Below are 25,879 nucleotides of genomic sequence, written 5' to 3'. Positions count from 1 at the left end.
ATATCTTATTTCATTCTTTTAAATAACAGTTGGGCTCATGGCACATATTTGTTTCAGAAGTTGATATAACATTGAGTGAAAAGCAAATGTTAAAATTTAATGAATGCACCCAAAATCTGCAGTCCTACTTCTTTAGTGGGTTAGTTAGAACATTACTGAGTCAAGCATTTAATTTCACCACCATTTGGAAATGCAAACTGCTTTTGTCCAATTTATATTGAAGCTGTGAATGTAGTTAAAACTATTAGCATTACATTTTCTTTTTTAGACCATGTTTAAATATACATTATGTGACCAATAACATGTAAGACATATAAAACATATATGCTATTATATACACATTAATATACTGAACTTGTTGTAAACTTCTAGTTAAATAATGCTTCCTTTGTTACATTCACTGATAAGAAATCCATCTATTTTCAGTGGGAAGAAATCAGTGGATTGGATGAAAATTACACACCAATTAGAACTTATCAGGTATGTCAGGTCCTGGAACCCAACCAGAACAACTGGCTACGGACTAACTGGATTTCAAAAGCCAATGCACAAAGGATTTTTGTTGAGCTAAAGTTCACATTAAGGGATTGTAATAGTCTTCCTGGTGTATTAGGAACTTGTAAGGAAACCTTTAACTTGTATTATTATGAAACAGATTACGATACTGGCAGAAACATGAGAGAAAATCAATATGTGAAAATAGACACTATTGCTGCAGATGAAAGTTTCACCCAAGGAGACCTTGGAGAACGAAAAATGAAACTTAATACGGAGGTTCGGGAAATTGGACCTCTTTCGAAGAAAGGATTTTACCTGGCATTTCAGGATGTAGGCGCCTGCATTGCTTTAGTTTCTGTGAAAGTATACTACAAAAAGTGTTGGACTATTATTGAGAATTTAGCCATATTTCCTGACACTGTTACTGGCTCTGAATTCTCCTCCTTGGTTGAAGTAAGAGGGACTTGTGTAAGCAGCGCAGAGGAGGAAGCAGAAAATTCTCCCAAGATGCACTGCAGTGCTGAAGGTGAATGGCTGGTCCCAATTGGAAAGTGCATCTGCAAAGCGGGATATCAACAAAAGGGAGACACATGTGAACGTAAGTTGGAAGCATTTTAACTACTTGCTTAATATTAAAGTACTGGACATTGATTAAGAAGAAATCATGATATCTGATATATATATATATATATATATATATATATATATATATATATATATGCAATGTGTAATACAAGATATAGGACCGTATAGGGGATACAGCACTGTACAATTTGCACCTTTGTTAAGAGCTCTCTTATTACACCAATTTAATGTAATACCCTCAACTACTATTTGAACTCTCTAAAGAAACACAACAATGCAAAATACATGACATGTCTTAATCTTGAATTTGCAAATTGGCTGTAGATAAAATAATGATCAGTATACAACTTGTAGCAATACAAAGAACTACCAAAAGAAGAACACTATTTTGATTGTTCGAGAGTAAACCATTCTGTGATTTTTAAATATATATTTTTTATTATCTAAATAAGTATTTTAATTATTTGTAATTATAATTTCTAATTTCTGTAAAGTTTAAGTGTTTTAATTTACATATGTTCACATGTAGGTTAAGCCAATTAGTGTTTTCTTGTCTAGCATAACAAAATAATGGCAACTAGCGTTATCAACTTCCATAACATTAGCCTGGGCTTTCCCATCTTAAAAATCAATTTACACAATAGGAACTTTGGGTGCACTGCAGTGTTGGATAGTATAAGAAAATTAGGTAGTGTTGAGGCATAATAAACACTGATTATGTTTGTAGCAAAAATAATGTAGAATTTCTGTGTATGTCAGAGGGAAATGCAGCTCTGATAACAGCCACATACATTGGAAGATATTTTTATCCTGCAGTGCACAGCTTCTCCAAATGCATACCAATAGAGGCATGCCAAGCAGAGCCAGCGACATATACTTATTTATCTTTGAAATGATTGAAAATATGTATTAGTACCGTTGTGTGTGATGCTTTTCCCCAGGAAATACTGTTGCCCCTAAACTTCACATTCTGAAACATAAAAAGGCTGAGATTTGTATGCTGTTTCTTATCACTCAGTAACAAAATCAAGTCATCTCACTAAACACATACCTTGTTGTTTAACTGCCACAGATTGATATAGAACATGCTGATGTCTATACATTTGTTGTCACATGGAACATGTAATATATGGAGTCAGTCCACACTATATCGGTTTTATTATCAACGCAAAAATGTTTCTGTGTTTGGTATCCCTGCAAGTCAGACTTATAAGTTATTTTAAATATAAATTGTTAAATTACCCTAATAATGTTAAAGCAAATGCCAACATTTGTAGATATGTCATTTGCTAGGAGTTAAAAAAAATATATATTGAAAAAAAAAGGAAAATAGATTTTGCATGTAATTAGATGCTAACTGCAATTTTGCAATCCTCAGGAAACTAAAATGACTTTCTTTAATAAAGTTTCATCTGTAATTGCCAGGCACTAGTGAGTTCCAGTGTAGTTGATCAGACATCCTATCTGCTGAGCACAATCCTCATTAACACTTGTAGGGAAGAAATTGAAACCAACTTTTTAAAGCTGGAAGAATAATCTAGTTAGAAGAAGAGGTAATAGGTTTCCCAGGCATTTTAGTCATTTCACATTGCAGTGCGTCTAAGCTCATAACAGTATTAAAGCCGTGGCACCCGATTTTAGATCCACTCCAGTTTTTGTGCTTATGGCAGAATTCTTTGGTGCATGAGGTCAGAACTTGATCACCAAGTTGAACACAGCCGTAATTTTTTCTCGCCTGTTACTCTTTACTGATTTAGACTTAAATTCTCCTAGATATGTTAATATGTTAAATGTTACAATGGTACCTTAGCAGTATATTCTGTATATTTAAGTGTACTCTTTTGCTATAGTAAAAAGACATAGCTGAATTAGAACAGTGTAAAACAAATGAAAAGAACAAGTTTACTTGAGCAGGGCACTTAATTTAGAGCTGCAAGATGTTGACTATATGCTTCTGCTGTCATTTATTCCTGAGTGTTGCACTGTGTTTGTTTGCTACAATAATTCCCTTTCTTGGCTTGAGTCCCAAGCAACTGCAGAGAAAATGCTTTGCACAAGAAACATACATCAGATTCCCTCTGTACTGTGCCTCATTTTTTTTTCCTGGCAGCCTTACCATGAATTCCCCATAGCTATGATGGAGTGTTTGACTTGCCAATGCTCTTGATCATTGATCCACAGATCAGTATACATTTACTGCCATCTCTCTTTCAGTCAGGTCTTATGTTAGCTTTCTTTTGCAGAAACTCAAACCTATTCCATGTTCTGCATGCCAAATGTCTTAATGCAACCTAAGACTGCAGTCAACATAACATTGATATCTGAAATTTATATCTGGGTAGCCAATTTAAACATGAAATCTGGACCTTGGGAAAACAAAAATACCACCGAAAATTTGACACCGTTTATTTAATTCATTAGACAAGGGGAGGAGTGTGTCTCAATAGAAGCATATTAAACTGCATTATTATTAAATCATTAGTTGGCTGTTAGCTTTGACATTTTTTATTGTGAAACATACCTTTGACAACCAAGAAAGCCTTATTGGTAGTGTTCTTGTGCACGGTAGAATGGGTGAATTTGAGTTCATTCCGTTGAAACCTTAACTCCATTGATCGATAGTTCTTTCATCAGCAAGTTAAAATACAGGCAGAGCTTTTCCTAAATCACTGCAGTGTTTAGACATTCGGTACATTATCTGGTGCTAACAGAACATACTCATTTTGTGTACTAGTGTCACTATATTTCTAGCGATTAGTTTAATTAATTTGGTCATATTGCCTGTTTCAGTAACTCCTCACCTGGGAAACCAGGCTTCCTCTCTACATATTTATCAAGGCCTACAGCTATGCATACGATTTATTTATCACACAAAAAAAAACAAAGTGAAGGATTCAATTTGCCTTAAGCATTAATAATGCATGATCATGTTGCTTTAGTCAATTCCCTGTTTCTAGTGTTTCCTTGTTTGCATGGTTTTTAAAAATAAATGTTAAAAGTGTCGTCATTTAAAAAACCAATATATGTTGTGTTTCGCTGCCACCATCATTACTTGTTAGTTTAAAAATTCCATCAGTCAATGATTCTTTTATGCACTGGATCTTAATAGAGATCAGTGCCTATTGTAACGTGGTCAATGCACAATGCACACGTTTCAAAAAATGTCTGCAGCTTCGTCTTGAAGCTTTTAGACAAATACAGCATCCAGGTGACTCTTTTCTACAAAAATTAAATACAATAGTTATATAAACTTTCTAATCACCATTCCAGCCAACATTCTACAAATGTTTATTTCTAGATGTTTGATACAGATAAATACAATTTTCCCAAGTTCAGAATATCCAACTTGATGTCAAGTAGGTGTGTTGTTGGGGTATTGAGATGCTTTATGCAATAGACATAGAATATGAGGATGATTTAGCTGTATCATTGACTACATAAACGAGTGTTTGGATCATTTTCATTGCTGGTTATTAAACACACAGATGAGCATTACGGCTTTTGGAAATACTTCTTTCAATCAAGTCATCAAAAAGCATCAGCTATGTAATGATGAGCTTTAACTAAATTGTACTGTGATTTAATCATTCACCATAGTAGAGAAAGGAAAAGGGGGTTTCAGTTTCATTCCTTTATCCTGAAAACAGAGGGCTGCTGTAAAGGCCTAACCTGATAGGTGTGCACAATAGAGCAAATTGTTCTATAGCTGAAGGCCTGTGTCATTATTTCTAAATTCACCAAAGGACCCAGGGAAGGCTGGAAATATGACCTGGATTTATTTTGTTTTTGGCACATACAAAAATACATACACACATATAAAATAATATAATAAAAATGTTCTTAGTGCTCTTGGCACTAAGACCAATTGTGTTTTGTGAATATAACAAAAAGAAATCTGTGCTTCACAAAGTCAAACTCATTTTTACACATTACGGGCCTGATGTTGAGATAAACGCATGTTGGACATAACTTATGCAAAAAAAAAAAAGGCGCCTGCAAAAATAGTGAATTTACGTATTATGTTGAGTTGAAGGTATCTCAAGATACGTCCAGCCCTGCACCTGTAGCATATATGTTAAGTTTATAGCAGGCTTACGCCTATGCAGACATATACCCACTTATGCAAAACACACAACCTGGTTATCAGCACAAGAAAAGTTTGTTAACATTTGTTTTGATAGCAAACAACACATTCACTGTTAGGCATAATATAATACAGCAGAAACAATAATCCTTTCTTACCTATGAATGAAAGTAGCAAAAAAAATATTTTTAAAAGTACACACACAAAATCATATAACATATGCGTAATCAATGCAGAAAGCACCTATCAGCTTCAGAAGTGAGACAATCAGAAGCAGCTAACTAGTGCTGGCCACCATTATCATCATCATCATCATCAGGTATTTCCATCTGCCCTCTAGCAGGTGCAAAATATATGTCTCCTGACAGGCATATATGCATCACCGTGCTGGTCGGACACAGACGCATTTGTGTGAATACACCCCTACTGGACTGAGCCTCTGTTAGACTGTCAGGTCCCTGCCCATCTCACCTCTCCAGCCTAAGGAAGCGCAAGTGTCAGATGCACGCATGAATAGATCCATGAATACAGTTATAGCAAGCAATTTCACTGTCCTTCACCACTACTTTGCTTGATTTATGTGTAAAACTCGCAGTAAAACACAATACTCATGGGTCTTAAAGAGTGAGCAGCACTTTTTTGTGTGTGAGATGTTGTATTCAGAAAAAAACAGAGGACAGTGTAAGATAAGAAGTAGTCATAATGATGTTTTGTGTTTGCAGAAGTAATACAGCGCTGTATATATGTGCTTTAATCCCTTAATTACTAAGTAATGTTAGACAGCTCACACTCTGTATTTATTTGTGTCTATACAGGGGCGCCACAAGGGAATTTGGGCCCCAGTTCATAGTCGACTAGAACAACAGTCTTGACTTTCAGGACAACGGGATAATGCCCTAAAAACAGCATTTTTAGTGGAAGATATGTATATGTTAAAACGAAACAGATAAAATGATGTTTTTAACATCAGGCATGAGATTTAATTACCGTGATTGGCTGCTGCGTCAGATGATCATATACCACTGCGCAGGAATAACTAAAGGTCACCACTATTTCTGCAGTGTAATGGACCTACTCTGCTTTTCAACTTCACAAAAATAAGATATTCACCATTATAACCCCTCCCTCTCTCGGAATAACAGAATGTCAATGGTCTTTCTCCTGTGACCAGCATTGTTGTAAAGATCCAGCTGAAAATTTTATTTTTCAAACATCTGTATCATTGACTGTGGAACACATACAATCAGGTGCCTTGTACCAATAGTCATTACATCTAAAAATTCTCTAGAAACCAAATCTGGAGAATAAACTTTTTATAGCTGTAGGTCAGTAACAGCAGGGTGTCCCAAATGAAGAATATTGTGGTAGTTAGGGTGACAGTAGTTTTTGTTTCAAAGAAAGACAAAAAATAAAAACACGCAGAAAACATATACACAACCAGGGGGGGGGAAACTCAGGGCCGTAACTAGGGCTGTGCGACAGGGGCGACCGCCCAGGGCGCAACGCTGAAGGGGGGCGCAATTTAGGAATATTTTAGGTTAATTTGGTTAAAATTGAGGGCCAGGGGGGCGGCATTTGTCTTTGTCGCCCAGGGCACTAGAATTCTATGTTACGGCTCTGAAACTTGTCTCAGAATAGTTACAAATAACCTGCTCAGACATATACTATTATTACCCTTAGTAAGAATATTCTCGCCACCCCCAGACCTTCGCTATGTAGAATTACTTTTGCTCTAGATCAGGGGTCGGCAACCCTTTTCTATCAGTGTGCAGGTTAAAATTTAGTAAAGCCCAAGTGCCCCATATATGTAATGCATTTCATTATTTCTTATTTTATCATGCTAATAACATTGTAATATTAATAGTAATGGGACCAACAAATAAACATAACACTTCTTATTAACTTATGTAATTACATAAAAAAAGTCATACTTGTGTACTTTGAAATGTATTAATGTAGTGCCCCAAGTTCATATTATGCCACAGTAGTGCCCCGAGTACATTTTATGCCACACAGTAGTGCCCCAAATTCTTATTATACCACAACAGTGCCCCCAATTCATATTATGCCACAGTAAGGCCCCCAGTTCATAATGTGGTAAATAGAAATGGCCCCAGTTCATATTATGCCACTCAGTAGTGCCACCAATTTCATGTATACACACAATTAACATTTAAAAACATGATAATAAAACATATGTAGGCAGACTCCCCAGGGTCCAGACGTCTTCACCAGGTTCCAGACATTTTCATATTTGCAACTCATGTTTGCGCATGTTCTGTCTAGTGTGCTGTCTCCTACTAGGCGTGGCCACTGTTCTTGCGGGATGACGTCCGCGGTAGGAGGGCTCAACATGACAATGCTATTGCCTCCCACTGCACAACAGCACCTCCAAAAATTGCTGATATCTGAAAAAAATAAAGAGTGCCCCCCCGTCCCAAAATAGAGCTTCAGTGCAGACCCAATCCCAGGTATTTAGAACCCGCCCCCTCGTTACCACTGTGTATATATATTATTGTCATCTGGTCTGTTTGCTATATTATTGCTTTGTAGGGCTTGGCTACAGAACTAGACAATGCACACACTGACATTTACAATGTGTTTTTTAAGCGTCTTAAAACAAAACTGAGAATATATATAAACCACATTAAGTTTATGTATGCTGTATATGCTTTTTATATCCAGTTAGATGTGTTTTACAAATGCAGTAAATATTTGTTTTTTTAAACATGCACCTGCTATTTAGATGCATATGTATACACTTGTTAACTACATCTCATTGTATTTAGACTGCATTGCCACTGTGATGAGTGTAGCTGTTAAAACTGTGTTAAGGTACGTCAAATGTACCGAAAGGGAACAAGAAGCGTTCGATTAATAAATTCCTATTTTAGCCCAAAATATTCTGCTGTCTAAAGTATTTTTTTGATGAATATCTTCTGTTGTTACCAGCCTGAAGTGGTGATAACAATAAGACAGATTGTACGGCCGCAATCCCTGTAAAATAGGCTTCCCCAAGCTTTTAATGGAAGCCATAGGAACCCGTGAAACTTTTCTCTGGTGGGATTTACTGTCAGTGTTAGCACTGAAATGCTGGGTACACACCTATGCAAATCATACTTCATATGCAATGTCTGTAGCAATTTCACCAACGATTGAAAGATGCCAATTCATGCGTATACACCTACACAATTTACCTTCAGATCTGTGATCTTCATCTCATAACCATCTGATGAAAATACATTGTCTCATTACTGATCGGGATTTTTAGGACGTTTATAAAACGAAATCAACAGATGCAATGTGTTTTAGTAAGATAAAACATGATCGTGGTGAGCGTACACTCTCCTGGGGGTAAATGTATGAACGTGCGGGTTCTTCAACACCCGCGTGTTCAGCGTGTTCGGCGATTAAATTTCAAGCGGCGCTGCTATGTAAAGGGTAAATGTATGAACGTGCGGGTTCTTAAACACCCGCGTGTTCAGCGTGTTCGGTGATTAAATTTCAAGTGGCGCTGCATTGTAAAGGGAAACTTCCATTTACATAGCAGCGCCGCTTGAAATTTAATCGCCGAACACGCTGAACACGCGGGTGTTGAAGAACCCGCACGTTCATACATTTACCCCCTGGAATATTAGAACAAACTGTCGTGAATCATGTGATCTGCATGTTAATTGCATAGGAGAAGCCCTATCTCCAAAGAATTCATCCTTTCTTTTCATCTTGATAAATAAGCCTGTATCTGTAACTGCATTTTTCTCTCTAAAAAATTCTGACGTTCATTAATACTCATAGAACACTGTCCTAATCTTAATTTTAGTGTATATAGTACTTTTCCAGTATCATCTAAAGAAACAGGAAGCAAGGCCAAATAAAACGTTGTATCTTTATATACAGCTTCAAACTGGTGTTGCAATGTTTTGGAGAGTTTAAATAAACAATGTTGAGGATGATGATCAATCCTGTCTTAACTAATATGTGTGCTATATATACCACTGAAATGTGATTTGTGATTCTGGACATTGTAAGGTTATGTACCACAAATATAATGCACTTCCCACTGTCCAAATTTTTATTGCATTTGGAGTATAAATATTTCATGTTTTATCTTGATATTTTTATTATTAAATTCTGATTCATTGTTTTCCTGTACTTTCCATGCTCATTGATTTATACTGATTTCATCCTTGGCATCAGGGACATCATAACTGTCCTAAATACATCTGTGTCCCATAGCAAACCTGTGATGACAGCCTCTACACACTATAATAGAGTCAGAGATCCACCATGGTGTCTGCTCCATCCATAGTCAATTTCTAATTTGCCACATTATATACAGTCAGCTCATTCTCATTACTTTACAAATCATATAACTCCTTGGATACATTTGTTATGAAGCCATATCCACTTGGACAGGGACCCCTGTGCTGCTGGGCCCCATAGCCATTGCATGGACTACTATGGCTATAGTTTGGCCATTGTTTGGAATAGACTGTGCTACCGCTCTATTCTGATAATGTGAATTCTGTATTTAAAAACTTAGAATGACATACAGGCTTTTGCTTGTAGGGATACATTATATATAACCAAATTGGACAATCACTGCTCACATACTATCTCCATCCTAAACTGTTAAGATTTCATTAAATCGGATTGGACTGAGCACGATGGAAAACCAGAACACACTTCCGACCACTGAGCTGGTCGGTAGTGTGTGCTGTATGTTACAAACTGGGTGTTTCACTGAATGTTTGAAGACTGAATCATCACTCAGTACATATGACCGGATCCAGTTTGTACAAAGAGCAAAACAAGTGATGTCATAGAAATTTCTTTGTCTGCAAGCTTACTTAACTACTAATAAAACTAACACAAAATAATTGCTTGCAGATTAGTATTACTCATTGTTTTAACTTCTGTTTGTCAGCTTACTACTTTCTGCTGTTACTAGTAGTATAAAATACAATGTAAAAAACAAAAATGGAAATTATACTAACATACATAATACAGCAAACCATGCTTTCCTTAGTTTATAAAAAGCAAGGATGTTCTTCATGACTAAAACTGTATTTTAAAGTAGCGTTGTTCTGTTTCCTCTTTGTTTGTTTTCTATTGAAGTGTGCAAATCAAATGAATAATACACATTTTAATCTCCTGCTGATCATACCACCATTGTAAGCATATATGAATATGTAAGCAGACGAGGCACACTTATTATTCATTATCATTCAGACGATAACTGATGACAGGAATCCCAGAGAGCCATGACATTGATTGATAGACATGCTGTGAGATTATGCACAAGCCATTTAGACACATAACACCACAGTTGCCCTGCAGCTCTAAAAAGCATCATGCCAGGCATTCGCTTAACTCTTATCAATGTTGAAAGAATTTGTGATAGAAAAGGTTAATCTTATTTCTTGGGTGTCCTATTTATAAATCACAAGGTTAATACACATTGGGCCTGATTCATTAAGGGACGTAAACAGAGTTTTGTGCGTATAATCTGCACAATTACTCTGCGCATGGCACAGGACGCAGCATTTTAATTAATCTTTGAGTGCAAAGGACACTTACTACAGCCTACGATTTCAGCGAGGGAACAGGGCGGGGAAGGGTCCTATGCCGCCCCTAGTCAATGTACAGTAAAGGCGTGCCAAACTCCAGCGCAGGCAGTAGCATCCAATTCAAGCTCTGGGCATCTCTCTGTTACTTGATTTTCAGCTGTATCTCTTGCTCCAGCTACAGGTCTAGTCTAAGTTGCGATTACTAGTGACGACGACTATGAATGCATGCTATGACATGTGTTTGCAATCAGGTGCAATTGTAACAATTTATTTTATGTATAGTAGACATTCATAACATCCTAATAAATGTACTATGTGAAAAAACTCTCCTTTTTTATTTTCTTATGTTTTATCATCAATGCCTATATAAATTAACAGGTGACTTTAATTGAATAGCATTTTTTTTCCCTGTACGTTCCTTTGTAATTTTATATTCCACATATCTATTGGACTAGGTCTGCAGACCTACACCTGCATTCATCACCTCACATATTTTCACATTCGCTCCTTGTTTCAAAACAAACGCATACTGCGCTCAGTATACATCCCTTATTGAATCAGGCCCATTTTGTGAAAAGCATATACCTATAAGACTGTGATCCAAGTAACCTGTCACGTGTCATGGCCAACAGAATTGTAATGTACTAATACAGCTTCTCAGAAAATAATTTTTGAGGTCTATGTAGTAAGCAAATTGAGACTGTGATAAAACCACACACTGTAAAAATTGCAAACTTTATAAAACACAAATAGAACCTGATTTGTGACCTCTTTTACTCTTGCTTTAAAAATTGGTGGACGCTTACTAAAACTCTCAAATGTGACAATTGGCAAAATACAGTCATGTGAAGTGCACTCTTATTCAAATCTGTGTTGTCACATATCAAGACATAATTAGCAATCATGTGGTCCATGCAATCCCAATTTTTGGTAAATCGAACCTCATGTGAATAAATAGCACATGACATATTTACTATCCTTACTACTTTACCAAAAACAAACCAACATGAAGGAGCCATGTGTGAAAACGTAAGTACACAACATTTTTCATTTGCTGTATTACCACCTTTAGCAGCAATAACTTGAAGTTATCACTGTCTGTCAGTCCCTTCCATTGAGTTTGAGGAATTTTGTACTATTTTCTCCTGCTTTAGTTAATTGATGTTATAAGGACATTTGTTCATACACAGCTCTATTTAACCCCAGGCCACATAAGCTCAATACGGATGAGGTCTGGGCTTTTGTTTGGTTTTCTTTTTGGTGAATCTGTAGATTTGCTGGCATGCTTAGGATCATTGCCCCGCTGCATGATCCAATTTCAGCCAAGTTTCCGTTGTTAGACAGATGGCTTGGCATGTTCCTCTAGAATACTCTGCTATAAAGAAGATTTCAAGGTGGACTCAATGACTGTGAGGCGCCCAGATCCTCGCTCCTCAACAACTGAGCTTTACATTTGTTAAGAGATTCTTGTGGTTTTCTCCAAACATGGCATTGTGCATAAAGTCCAAACAACTCCACTTTGGTCTCATCTGTCCAGTGGACATTGTTCCAGAAGTCTTGTGTTTCTTTCAGATTCAGTTTTGCAAACCAAAGCTGTACTGTGATGTTTTTATTTTTGAAGAGAAGGAGCTTTCTCCATATTAGAGGACACTACTACTGATGTACATATTGCTGAACATACTACTACTGCTGGCATACTTGGCACTGCTGATACTGACGTGAGCTATTGAAGGTCCTCAGTGCTCATAGTAACAGACAAACATACCTGGCAGCACTTGCTTCGTGCTGGCAGATGACCGCAAGAGTGTCTATGCAGCACAAAAGGAAAAGTCTTCTCCAGATCTAGAAAATAAATGAGTTTAAATTAAGGAAAACTGTGAAGCGCAGACATGATTTCCAGCAGCTGATTGTCTTAAGATTTCTACAATGATTAGCTAACCTTTTATGTCTCCTCACTCCAACGATACCTCACAACAAATAACCCCATAAAATACAGTTCACCATATTAAATAATACACATTATACTCTCTTAATTTGTAACTCTGTTCAGCGTGAACATGGGACCACCCCCTGATGACTTCAGGCTTGGGTCACCAGGAGGGCGAGATGGAGCTGATGCATGGTCTTCGTAGACGTTTGTGGGCGACTGTATCTGTGCAGGGTGTGTGGCCAAGTGGAAAGGCATGAAGAATCTAAGGGTTCCACACAGACCAACATGTAGGAACATGTATCTATAAAATGCATGGGGATTTCCAATACTTGGGGGAGAATCAAAATGCCGAAGCGCAAGACGTAGGTCAGGAGGTCCTGAGTTCCCTATTTGGGGTTTGTTGCACCTGACCAAGTGGTGCTATATAACTCTGGCCTGGCTAGAGTGGGAAAGCCAGGAGAGGAACCCAAGATCAGTGGAAGGAGTGAAACCCACCTGAAAGTAGGTAATCACTGAGCAGGGGGAGGGATGCTACTGGTAGCTTTGTGTCAAGGATCTGTCACTTGCAACATGGCAGGCAATGTACTCCAGTTCATTCTCTAAAGAGAGAGCATACTCTAAAATGAGAGCTTACTGAGAGCAGTGATTTCCTTGGGACAGCTGGTTTGTCTTCATGCTACTGGATCTAATACTTCTGGTGAGCCTGTTTGGATCTGTGAGTAACAGAAGTTGGAATGTTACATTTAACTGTAGGTGGAGCAAGTGTGCTTATTCAAAGCTATGCAGACTGATCAATATCGGAGAGCAAAGAGAAGTTTTTGCTGAGTGAGCTTGTGAAACTACTGCACCCACAAGAAACGGGTATGCTGTGCTATACTGTAACTGTAAATTAAGTTTTTACTATTTAAGAAATGTACAGGAGGAGATAGGAAATGTACATTGTCCGCTAATTATGGAGCACTCCACCACCACCCTGCATATTTAGTGTCCTCATGTAAAAGTTGTTGTAAGATCTGCATGAGCAGGACCCATCTGGTCACTAATGAGCTAGCAAAGGCAAATTAAAGTGCAAGAGAGGAGGTATATTACCAACCTCCACTCCTAGGACCTCATTTAGAGTTGGACGCAAAGTCTGTGTAAGAAGTGTAGGAATGGGAGTGTGCCGCAGCTTGGTAGGGTATTACGGGTGGCAAGTAACCCCAGTTGCGTCCCACTCTTAATACCCTATCGAGCTGCGAGCAGTTCCTGCAGCTAGCTAACGCTTGCGCCACCTAATTCCTGCCGCACAGCTTTAGCCCTGTTTTGACGTGTGTTGCGTCTGCGCCTCACTGCGACTAGGATGTATTTACATGGTCACGTCGTCACAATTCCGCGTTCCTCCCATTCTCTCGTAGTGAGTCGCAAGCTGTTGCAAGTGTTAATTGCGTCCAAGATGCAGGCGGATTTGGGTCTTTCTGCACATGCGTGGTAGTGTTTTTTTGTTGAATATCGCCTAAAACGGACTTTGCGTCTGACTCTAAATGAGGTCCCTAATGTTCATCATTACTTATTTGCTTTTTAACAAACAAAAATTATCTCAAAATGTGTACATATTCTGCTGTTTCTCTACTTACTGAAACTTACTGAATAAGTACAGTTCAGCAGAATGTGCAAGTGTCAGTGAAGGGCAAAACACACTTGTGTGCTAAATGGAAACTATCTTTGTAGTCAGTGAGTTCTAACATTGTAATTTACTGTTTCTAAGGTTGTTTTGCACATGTACAGTGGTTTTAATAAACAGTATTCACCCTATATCGGATTGTTTTCACATTTTATTTTATTTATTTTTATTTCCTGGAATCATAGCAATATTCTGTAATTCTTACCTCTAATTAATATAAAGTATTCTAATGTAAAAAATAACAAAAACCTTTTGCATACTGCAAGATTTATCTAATACTTGCTCTCACCTTTTTGCCTAGTATTTTGGCAAGTTTTAAAGTCCCTGTAGTAGAGAAGCCTCCCCATAGCTCCTGCCACCATGCTTCACAATAGGGATAGAGTTCTTGGTATCGTGTTGTGTCAATGCTGTTATCATCAGACCATAGGATCTTCTTCCACTTAGTATGTGGGTCTTCCATATGTTTTCTGGCAAACTCTAGGTGAGATCTCATGTGCGTTTTATTAAAAAAAAATATATATTTTTTCCACCCTCCCATGAAGTGTAGATCTATGAAGTGACTGGGCTATTGTTGTCCATGAACATTTGCTTCTTTCTCTGCCATGGCTAGCTCTGTTAGACTTTCCATAGGCCTCTTTTGGACTCCATAACAGTCCTGTTTTGACAAATTCACAGTTTTGCCATATCTTCTCCATTTGTATGTAATAGACTTGACAGGGCTCTTGTCTTTAAAATCTTCCATATTGTAAGAAAATAAAATGTTGAATCACAACAAAGGGATGTGTATATTTTTTATAATCACTGTGTTATTGTCTGATCTGTTTTGTATGTTCATAAATATTCTTTACCACCAGAGGTATATAGTTTGAGCAGTATCTATCTCTGTTATAGGTCTAAAAATGGTAAAGCCAAGGTCACAGGAACAAAGCTGCTTCAATTTGATTTAGGTTCTGGATAAGCAGAAGATATTACATTCTGAATTGTCACAACTGATATTACAAACAGCGCTAAACTTTGATTAGTTATTTTCTGAATGCTTTGATAAATTTTCAAGCAGAATAAGATCTTATATTACAGTATTCAGCTTGGTTTTACAGAAAAATGTTATTATCTTGTGCTTTCCATACTGTTCAGAACATACAATAATACTAATATTGACTTGCCCTAAATCTTACCACCATTTGATGGCAATTTGTTTTATTGCTTGGAATCATTTGGTTTTAAGTGTCCTAATGGACACACTTATGAAATGGCATAGAGCCCTATTGCCGGCGAAAACATTATTGCTTCCTCTGATATGTGAAATGTATTACAGCTGGGTGTAACATTGCTATTGCCTATGATAAGTTTCATTGGCTTTCAAATTTGCATGAGGAAGCCTATTTAACAAGTATTTCTGCAGTACTTTTGCGTCTCAGGATGGCGATAACAGTACAAAATTATTAAAATAATGCGTTATTATTTGAATAAAGATTTTTTTTAAAGCATAATTTTTTAATTATTTTTTAATTTTATATAGTTTAAACCATTCTTAACTTTTTTCCACAATTTGTAGCATTTCGGGCCCCCGGGACATCAACTTCATGGGGCTCCACTATAGTCTACTAGCATGTAAATGTGAGCACCGCCATATAGCTGCGACACGCCGTCAAAGGGAGTGTGGTCATACAATTGGGGGTGTAGCTAGCCAGTGAAAAGCCCAAGGTAAGGAATAATTTAATATATTCTCATTAGAGGAAACAATAATTTGGTGCTACAGAGCTCCTGTAGTCTAGGGAAGGAGCCCTGTAACACTGTCATTATAGAAATGCCCACATGCTTTACTCACACATGCCCCCTCTGCCCAAATGCTTTACCCAAATATACCCCCTCTGGCAAGCAGCTTTACACACACACATGCCCCCCTCCCATTAAATTACCCCATCTTCTGACCCATAGTTGCCTACTCTCCCAGAATGTCCGGGAGACTCACAAATTTCTGGGAGTCCTGCTGACAGAGCAGGGCAACCTACCAGATCCTTCCCACTTAGTGAAGTGGGTGGGGCTAAATAACTCGATTCACGCGTCATCGCTTCTAGCGCCGCCCCAGATGCCCACCTCCCCCTGGGATCTCTTGAAGGTCAACACACAAACACACAAAAGTTGGCAAATATGTTCTTACCTTTTTCTCCACCAGTAACCACACAGGAACAGGAAGTTTTGCACCAGCCTCCTGCACTGTGTGCCATGTGACTGCTGCAGCCATATGACCTAGTGATGTCACAGTGACTCTGATGGGGATCTAGCCACTACTTACAGATATGGAACTCCGTGCATAGGCGGCCACATCACATACTACTCACTGTGACTGTGTCATTCATTCATAGAATTATAGCATTACAAGCAGTAGTACAATATTCTATTAATGAATGATGCGGCCGTATTTAGCAGTATTCAATATGACAGCCTATGCACAGACTGTATAGGCTGCCTGCCTGATACCCCCGGACCTAGAGTGAATGTGAGGCTCTGTAGTATCCAAGACCGTTATGTTTTTAGAGTCCAGCTTCCATGGAACTGAATGTTGGGCAGGAAACCAGATTTAAAGGTCTTCCTGCATTAGTTGGGTGCATCTCATGGTAGAGGTGCTCCAATTTTAGAATGCAGAATGCAAAATATAAATTATATTATAAAAATGGGCAGCACTGTGACATAGTGATTATCATTGCTTTGGATTTTTTGGCTTATGATTTATAACTTTATAGTGCTTGGTAAAAACTATAGGCAACATCTCCACTTTTTCAAACCCGCAGTTTAGTAAATATACTCCTATGTGTTTATTTTCTAATGAATGTACATTAACTGAAGTTTGAGCTCCTTATTTTTGTATTGAGTGATTATTACAGAGCAGGTTATCAAGCAATAAAATGTAATTATGCAAAAAATGTAAAATGATTGCAAGTGATATTTACATTTTCCTAAAGTTTGAAGTACAATATATATAAAATATTTTTTTTAATAAAATATTTTCTATTGAAAAAGAAATACTTTACAACAATACAAAAGACATGAAATAGTTAATATCTTAAGGCTAAACACATATCACAGTCTCTTAAATGCCATAGGGAACCTGAGATAAGTGGTGAAGCAATTTCTATGTTGACGTGGTGTTCATTTGTCCGATTGCATACTTCCCAACAGACAGCAGAGAAGCAATTATAAAAAAAAGACATCTTTGCCAGGGTTTAGCTCACCGAAGAGGGCAAGCTCTTGTGTTTAAGAAGGATAGAAACTGATCGATGAAAATGTCTGGACCTGTTAACACCAATAAAGCTGAAGGCCAATGCGAGCCCGGAGAGGGCCTTTTGTTGTAGAGAAACTGCACAGTTTGAACCTTATCCCCCCTATTGTGGCACAGTTCAGTCTGTTCAATCATCCATCTTCCTCTGTGGCAGCTTTCTGTCACATTGTAGCTCAGATCAGCTAAAGAGGGACATCTCTATTGGTGACACAAGACAATTTTCAACCAAGTGTAAATTAGGTTAATATTCAGTGACACAGCCAATAAAAGACATTCCTGTTACATTGGAAATAATGACATATGACACTTCAGAAAAATACCACTGCTGGTTGCCTAATACTTATATGTAAAGAGGCATTGTTGGAATAGCAATAGGTTCCTTTCAGTATGATTTTCTTAATAACTTGAACTTTACCTTTTCAACCTAATGATCAAATTATAAATTACAAATAATTATGTGTATGTGTTATATATATTTATGGGGGTTAATTGGATTAACATTATACTAAAAAAAGACCTATGAATGCTTATACAAATGAATGATACCACTAAATAACTCTGAACTTTATTTTTATAATTAACAGAGATTTACATTTAGAGGAAATAAAAAGAGTAATGCTATAAGTAAAGAAAATGTTGAGTGTTCATCTGATAACATTGATGCAAGAGTGAGGGGATTGGTAGAATAATAATAAAAAATGTGTAGTTTCTGCTCTCTTTATTTCATTGTAAAGGTGTTATTATTTAGTGGTGAGCCACAGGAATACTTAAGTAAGGTATTATCTGTGTTTTTGCTTACCTAACCTGATTTTGTTTTCTAAGAGCATAGAATAAATTTAATTTCAATTGTGATAATATTGGCAGAATGTGTTTTAATAAGGACATGTCTCTAAACTTGTTAAACAGCATGTAGGCCTAATCATGAGGCAAAATAAAATAAATAATGAAAAATAACTGTGTTTCTGGTTTTGGTAACTTCTACTCTACTCACTTTTAGGGTCCTCCAAGGGCTTCCTGGCCTCCCGCCAGTGGCTGTAATCTTAATGATGCCCACCATGCTAATTAATCCTTAAGGGTTTGCAAATTTTGGGACAGAGAGGAAGCTTTCTTGAGCAAACATTCTCACAATTAAAGCGCTAGTAGTGTCAATCACCTGTCATTTTCAGTTTATTAGTATTATTATTATATCCTTTGTTTATAAATCGCTGACATATCATACAACACTGTCAGGGCCAGATTAAGATATTGTGGGCCCCTGGGCTACAGGTACTGTGAGCCCCCCTGCTGCCCCAATACCACCCTGCTGCCTACACTGCTCCAATACCACCTCTCTCCCCATACTGCCCCAATACTACCCTGCTGCCTACACTGCTCCAATACCACCCCTCTCTCCACACTGCCCCAATACCACCCTGCTGCCTACACTGCTCCAATACCACCCCTCTCCCCACACTACCCCAATACCACCCTGCTGCCCACGGTCCCCTTCCCCAGCATCACGCTGTCCCCCCCCCCCCCAGCATCACACTGTCCCCCAAAAGCGTCTTGGTGCCCTCCCCCCAGCATCACCCGCCCCTCCAGCATCTCAATGTCCCCAGCAACTTCACACTGTCCAGCCCACCATCTCAGTGCCCCCCCCCCCAGCTCTGTCCACCCCCCAGGCATCTCAATGTCCCCAGCAGCATCAGACTGTCCAGCCCAGTATCTCAGTGCCCCCACCATCTTCACCCTTCCCCCCCAGCATCTCAATGTCCCTAGCAGCATCTCAGTACCACCGCAGCTTCACCCGTCCCCTGCAGCATCTCAATATCCTCCCCCCTTCCCCCCGAGTATTACACCCTTATTTACTTACCTTACTTATCTCCTCTTGTCTGCTTGGCTCCTGACAGCATCCGAACAGTGAGTAGAAGGGAGAGGCACAGTGCATCCCAACTGCACTGTGCCTGGGGTCCGTGCAGAACGGTTGTTAAGGGGGCTGGTCGCTAGGAAGGGGCCAGCCACCAGGAAGTAGAGTGTAGCTGAGCCCAGCTTGGCTGCTCGTCTGCCGGCAAGAAAATATATAAATCATTTATTTAAAAAATAAAAAGCATAACTAAAAAAAAAATGTTTTTAGGGCCCCCCAGCTGCCAGAGGACCCTGGGCTATAGCCCCTTTAGCCCTAACGTTAATCTGGTTTTGAGCACTGTACATGGCGGGAATCATGAGACAAACAAATGACATACAGTGACATAAAACCGAAGATAAAGATGGCTCTGCCCAAATGAGCTTACATTCTAAGAGGTTATGTTAATACTAGTTAAACAAAGTAGCGTAATAACAATCTTAGTTGCTAGTGGTGAAATTGCTTGTGGCTATTGTAAAGCAGCAGCATTATTAGACAATAACAGTAAAGTAGCCATTGGTAAAATGCATTTCTCTTCAGTTACTAGTTATGAGGCATGGTTGGAATAAAGAGAGACAGTGCACATTTGAGATGTGAAACACAAACCAGTCATTGCAGAATTACCAAAAGTTAGCTGCTGGTAACTGTCCCGTACCATGAACCTTAAGTGAACTTCTACACTCTTCTGGCTCTAGCAAAGGCTCTCTATTTCATGCTGCGGGGCACTCTTATAGTTATCTGCGAGCTTAGAGCAGTTATATGTAATCCTATGTTCTTCTTTAGCATCATGCTCAATGCTGGAAATAGAGCCAGGACCCTTGTTCTCCTTGTTAGGTGGTAGCTACTCAGGGGAGGGCTGGCAAATTTTAGCCCAGGGGGCAAGACCAGGGCCGGATTTACCGCTAGGCAACCTAGGCACCTGCCTAGGGCCTAGCGGCTCTCGGGGGGCACAGCTGGGGGGGACAGGAGTAATTTTAAAAAAAGGAAAAAAAAAAATTCGGCCCCTCCCCCGACTCGCGCCCCCCCCGCGACTCGTGCGGGGGGGGGGGGTGCCGTGAGTCGGGGGAGGGGAGGGTGCCGCGAATCGGAGGAGGGGGGGTCGGGTGCCGCGAATCGGTCCCGGCAGCCTCTTCTCCTCTCAGTGTCTCAGTGATAAAGAGAGGAGGAGAGGCTGCCGGGACCGATTCGCGGCACCCGACCCTCCCTCCTCCGATTCGCGGCACCCTCCCCTCCCCCGACTCGCGGCACCCCCCCCCCCACACGGACTGATGGAGGAGGAGCAGCGCGCAATAGAAAGGTAAGTAAACAAGGGACAGAAGTGGTGATGGTGAAGGGGCACAGAAGTGGTGATGGTGTAGGGGCACAGAAGTGGTGATGGTGAAGGGGCACAGAAGTGGTGATGGTGTAGGGGCACAGAAGTGGTGAAGGGCACAGAGATGGTGATTGGCACAGAAGTGGTGATGGTGATTGGCACAGAAGTGGTGATGGTGAAGGGGCACAGAAGTGGTGATGGTGAAGGGGCACAGAAGTGGTGATGGTGATGGGCACAGAGATGGTGATTGGCACAGAAGTGGTGATGGTGATTGGCACAGAAGTGGTGATGGTGAAGGGCACAGAGGTGGTGATGGTGAAGGGCACAGAGATGGTGATTGGCACAGAAGTGGTGATGGTGATTGGCACAGAAGTGGTGATGGGCACAGAGGTGGTGATGGTGAAGGGCACAGAGGTGGTGATGGTGAAGGGGCACAGAATTGGTGATGGTGATTGGCACAGAGGTGGTGATGGTGATGGGCACAGAGGTGATGGTGAAAGGGCACATGTGATATTGTGAAGGGGCAAAAGTGACAATGAAGGGGCACAGTGTGATGATAGAGGGACAAAAGTGACAAGAGCACATACTTGGATTTATGCGTATTATTTTTTCAAACAACTTAAGTAAGTATTTCTGCCCTGACTTCAATATTTATTATGTTGTTTTGACCCAACTACTTAAAAAAACGGGACTGCTTGGTAATTATTTAGGGGTGCCTTTTTCTGCAGCAGGGGGGCCTTGCTCTTTTCACATGTTAGGTACGCCCCCAAAGATGCAAGCCACACCCTCACCTCCTTTCATATCTACTTAACTATAGGGGTATATGGTAGGCATGCGGCGGCACATGCTTTCACTTCTACGTAACTATAGGGGTATATGGCAGGCTGCAAAAATATAGTGCTATGGATTGTTGCAGGGAGGGGGCCCAAAAACAGTATCCTGCCTAGGGCCCTATGAGGTCTAAATCCGGCTCTGGGCAAGACTTTACTCAGCAGTCTATTAGAAACATTTCAAATGGAAAAAAAATAGGTGGCCCAGCAACCCAGCCCAAGGTAGCCCACTATTGGACCAGCCCGGGGAGCAGATGCCCCCCTGCTCCCCAGCCTAGACTGCTCCTGTAGCTACTGCTGCCGCCAAGGAGATGGTGTAGATCTCCAAAGGGAGAAAATAGATGGCAACACCAATGACATTTAACAGCAATAACAGTAGAAGTTGATTAGTACATTTGCTGCCTACTGAGGGTTTAAGAATAAACAGCTATTTTATATAAATAAGAATATAAATAAAAAATTTCAAAAATGACATGTATTCAAAACATACTGGGCGTTTAGACTCCTTCATGCTGCATTGTTCATGCTTCTATTAATGTCAAAGCTTGATATCAGTGACAAAAGTCTGTAAATATATATGTCAGAGGTTGAGACCTATAACACCTTTCTCAGCAGCTTGGCAGGGCAGATGATACGTCTGACATATCTCTAGAAATGAAATGTTAACAAATGAGCCCCGGTGTCACTAACTTGAAGTATGTGGAGTGTAGAAAGTGTGAAAAGAGAGAATGTATAGAAAAAAGGCTGTTTTTTAAGTTAGATAATAAAGTCAAATTCAAAACATGATCAATGTCCTAATGGCAGCAATATTATTAATTTAAAAGATGATAGTATAATCCCTTTAAATAACAAATTGCTAAGATTTAATGTTTCTTGCAGTTTTATTCCTGCTTTTCATTGCTTTGGAGTATGTTAGGGACATTTCTAATACAAATATTTAGCCACTGGTTGCCGAAGCTAAGAGTACTGTATATGTAACGTTATACTCCAAAAAAATGATGCCATACAGGTTTGCATTCTTGTTCAAAGATTGTTTGCTAATATGTGTATGTGTTCTTTGAAATTGCAGTCTTCGGTATTTTTAGAAGTTGCTCTTTAAAAGTTATTAAATTCATTTGGTGTAATTATTTTGGGAATTCCACTGTATAATGCATTTCTTTTTATGCTGACTAGTCATATAGTATGTATTATATCTCAGTGTATTTATATGGTCAGCTGTAAGGGACTCATTTAAATATGTGTTTTACTATGTTCCATTAAATCAGACATCTCCAGAGTTTGTGAAAAAAACACATTGGATACATTTACTAAAAACTAATATCAGGCTTATTTGCTAACCCAGATAGCTGTCCTGTAGTTGCTAGGTGTTATTTAGTATAAAGAAAAAGCAGTTTCTTTCTACTTTGTGGTGTCAAGCAACTATTTCAATAAACACACACGTTGATTTAGCATTGTTTGTAGGAGGAGAACTTATTTGCTCTTTAAATTGGGAGGATCTGGACAAACAGGTGGGTAGGTGCCCAGTTTTATATTATCTGCAGCAATGCACCCGATTCTAGCCATGAATGCAATAGGGACATTTCATTTTGTGGATAACATATTCTTATGAACTTTAAGCAGTAGAGACTTGTCATATTTGGAGGTGTCCACAACTTAGCGACAGTTCACGCAAAACACATGAGAGGGAGTAGTTAGTGGTCCTTAAGTGCTCAATTAATTTCATTTTATGTCTAGTAATATGCAAAGTAAATAAAAACTGTAACTGTAAATTTGTGACACATGAAATCTAGAAAGCCTTGATGCCCACTTATTCTCAAACATTATTTAGCACACAAACTTTAATTTTAAAAAAAGCAACATAACTTCATTGATCTACATATTTGTGTCCTGGTATACTTGTGTCCTTATATATTTGCTACTGTGATAATTGTTTTTACAGTCTGTATTATATTGCAGAAACGTTAACTATAATTTTCTGTGATTGTAAAATGCATTCAGTATTCACTTTGCACAATAATATGTATTTATAACAGTTCAAACCTGTACAGCGTATGTGGTGGATGGAAAAATACAAATCTGCAAGACTTTATTTGCATATGTTCATGTACCCTACCAGGATAATGTTTCCCTTTGATTTGCATTTTGTCAAAGTAGAGAAGTCAGGATTTGATTTTATTATAGTGGTAGGATTATAAATGTGAGCCTTGGCTCACATGTTTCTAGATTATTTTTAGGCCACCTCTGCTAGTATTCATTAAAGTTCACCTTTTTGTCATTTTTGGTAATAAATGTGCCAAATAGACCATAATAGTCTAACATGTAACCCCTGTTCTATGTTTAATTGTTTAATGGCTACACTATCAAAGTGTATCTAACATTTACCTTTCTTTGTAGTCTCTCCATCTTCGAGGGATAAATCATATGTATTCCCCTGTCTATGTCCACCCCTAGCAGAGCCTCACAAACCTAGTGTTCTCTGAACTTAGTAGTGTGAATAGATTTTCTCCAGAGGAAAACATATGGATGCCCCCTAAAGATAAGAGTTTGCAGGAACACTAAGTTCTAGATAAACTCTGCTATAGAGTATATCTAAATAACAATTAGAGATAGGATAGAGGATGTTTAACCCCTAGGTTCCCAAACGGTGCGATGCGGCTCCCAGGGGTGCCGCGGCGCTGTCACAGGGGTGAAATGGCCAGGAAGAGGAAAAACAAGCAAACAAAAAAACTTACCAATCTGGCGGCACCCGGGACCCAGCATCCTCGTCCCTCCTCGCTTCTCACTGAATGCGTCGGGTATGATGACATTCAGTGAGAAGCGAGGAGGGAGGAGGATGCTGGGGCCCGGGCACCGTCGCATTGGTAAGTTGTTTTTTTGGTTTGTTTTTTCTCTTCCTGGCCACAGCGGGATGCAGAGGGGACAGAGCGAGGATGCAGAGGGGGCACAGCGAGGATACAGAGGGGGCACAGCGAGGATACAGAGGGGGCACAGCGAGGATACAGAGGGGGCACAGCGAGGATGCGGGGGGCACAGAGTGTGTGGATGCAGAGGGCACAGAGTCCTGACCTAAATACTTATTATGTTTTTTTGACTACTTATAAAACGGGACTGCTCGGTAATAATTTTGGAGGGGTGCGTTGAAAAAATTAGGGAGACTCTAAGGGTGCCGCGGACTGCATATGTTTGGGAAACACTGGTTTAACCTGTAAACAAAAGTACTCAAATTTTGACACATCCTTTAAAAACAAAGCTTTCACTATGACTACATTTCATCTGGTAAACAATGATCTATCATAATACCAACATAACTAGATATACTCTTATGTAAAGGAAGGCCAGAGGAGGATGAAGGGACATAGATAAGCTAGTCCCTAAACATCATGCAAACTGGGAAATAGTAGTTGGTATATTAGCTTGTATTAGGACACAACATCTGAAAAATAAAATATTCATGGGGTAGATTATTTTTTAAAGCACAACTGTTGCGAGCAAAAATCAGCGGAGAAATTAGTAATTGTAATAACGCACAGCTATTACCATAGTAACGACAATTGTGTCTAAGATTGCACTAATCATATGAAAGTAACCATGGGATCAAACAAATGGTTGTGACATGCTACAAAAAATAAATCAATACAATTTTACAATACAACTTTTGGGAAGAGGTCTTGTCATATATAATTTTAATTAACACATTTTTTTGATGTTCCTTTTTAACTAAACCTACCTACAATACAACTAAACTACTAAAGCTGGCCATATTTGCTGCACAGAATTGAAGTATATCGTAATATATTGTGCATGAAATTGCTTTGTGCATGCTCAGAACCGAACCTTATCCCAGTGAACACAATTGTATCCAATTTATGTCCAAACGCATATAGGCAATGGTCAATAAGGGCGTGTGCCATGGGCCATGGTCGAGCACATGCACAGTCATTCAATTCAAGCTCCAGGCATCTCTTAAGTATGTGTGTTTTAGCTGTATCGCTTCCACCAGTTACAGGGCAGGTGTAAAAGCCAACTAATACCCATGACTGACACGTTTGCATGTCAGGACATGTGTATGTAGTAAGAGAAACTATAGAGTTGCATTGTATGCAAAGTACACATTAAAAACCTCCTGATTTATGTATTTCATGTAAAAATAAAAAAACAACAATGTGTTTATATTAATGAATATAGTATTAAGAGTTGTTAATTTATTTGATAGAATTTTTTCTGGGCATGCATTCTGATGGGACTTTA

General features: G+C 39.0%; 1 protein-coding gene and 1 long non-coding RNA gene across 5 annotated transcripts in view; one reads left to right on the top strand and one right to left on the bottom strand.

The window, feature by feature from the left end:
* Positions 1-25,879, top strand: part of EPHA7 (EPH receptor A7) — a 136,500-nt gene that overhangs the window by 6,010 nt on the left and 104,611 nt on the right. For all 4 annotated transcript variants that reach the window (XM_075202792.1, XM_075202790.1, XM_075202791.1 and 1 more), the window contains exon 3: positions 427-1,096. In XM_075202792.1, coding sequence (XP_075058893.1) covers positions 427-1,096 — 670 coding nt within the window. The remainder of the gene's footprint in view (positions 1-426; positions 1,097-25,879) is intronic.
* On the bottom strand, positions 11,459-16,544 carry LOC142144215 (uncharacterized). Its single transcript, XR_012689672.1, has 2 exons — positions 16,489-16,544; positions 11,459-12,579 (listed from the first exon to the last, which is right to left on the bottom strand). It is a non-coding gene; the product is annotated as an uncharacterized LOC142144215 (long non-coding RNA).

This window comes from Mixophyes fleayi, chromosome 3 (genome assembly GCF_038048845.1).
Source record: "Mixophyes fleayi isolate aMixFle1 chromosome 3, aMixFle1.hap1, whole genome shotgun sequence".
In the NCBI taxonomy this organism is placed as follows: domain Eukaryota; kingdom Metazoa; phylum Chordata; class Amphibia; order Anura; family Limnodynastidae; genus Mixophyes; species Mixophyes fleayi.
This window is presented reverse-complemented; position numbering and strand designations above follow the sequence as displayed.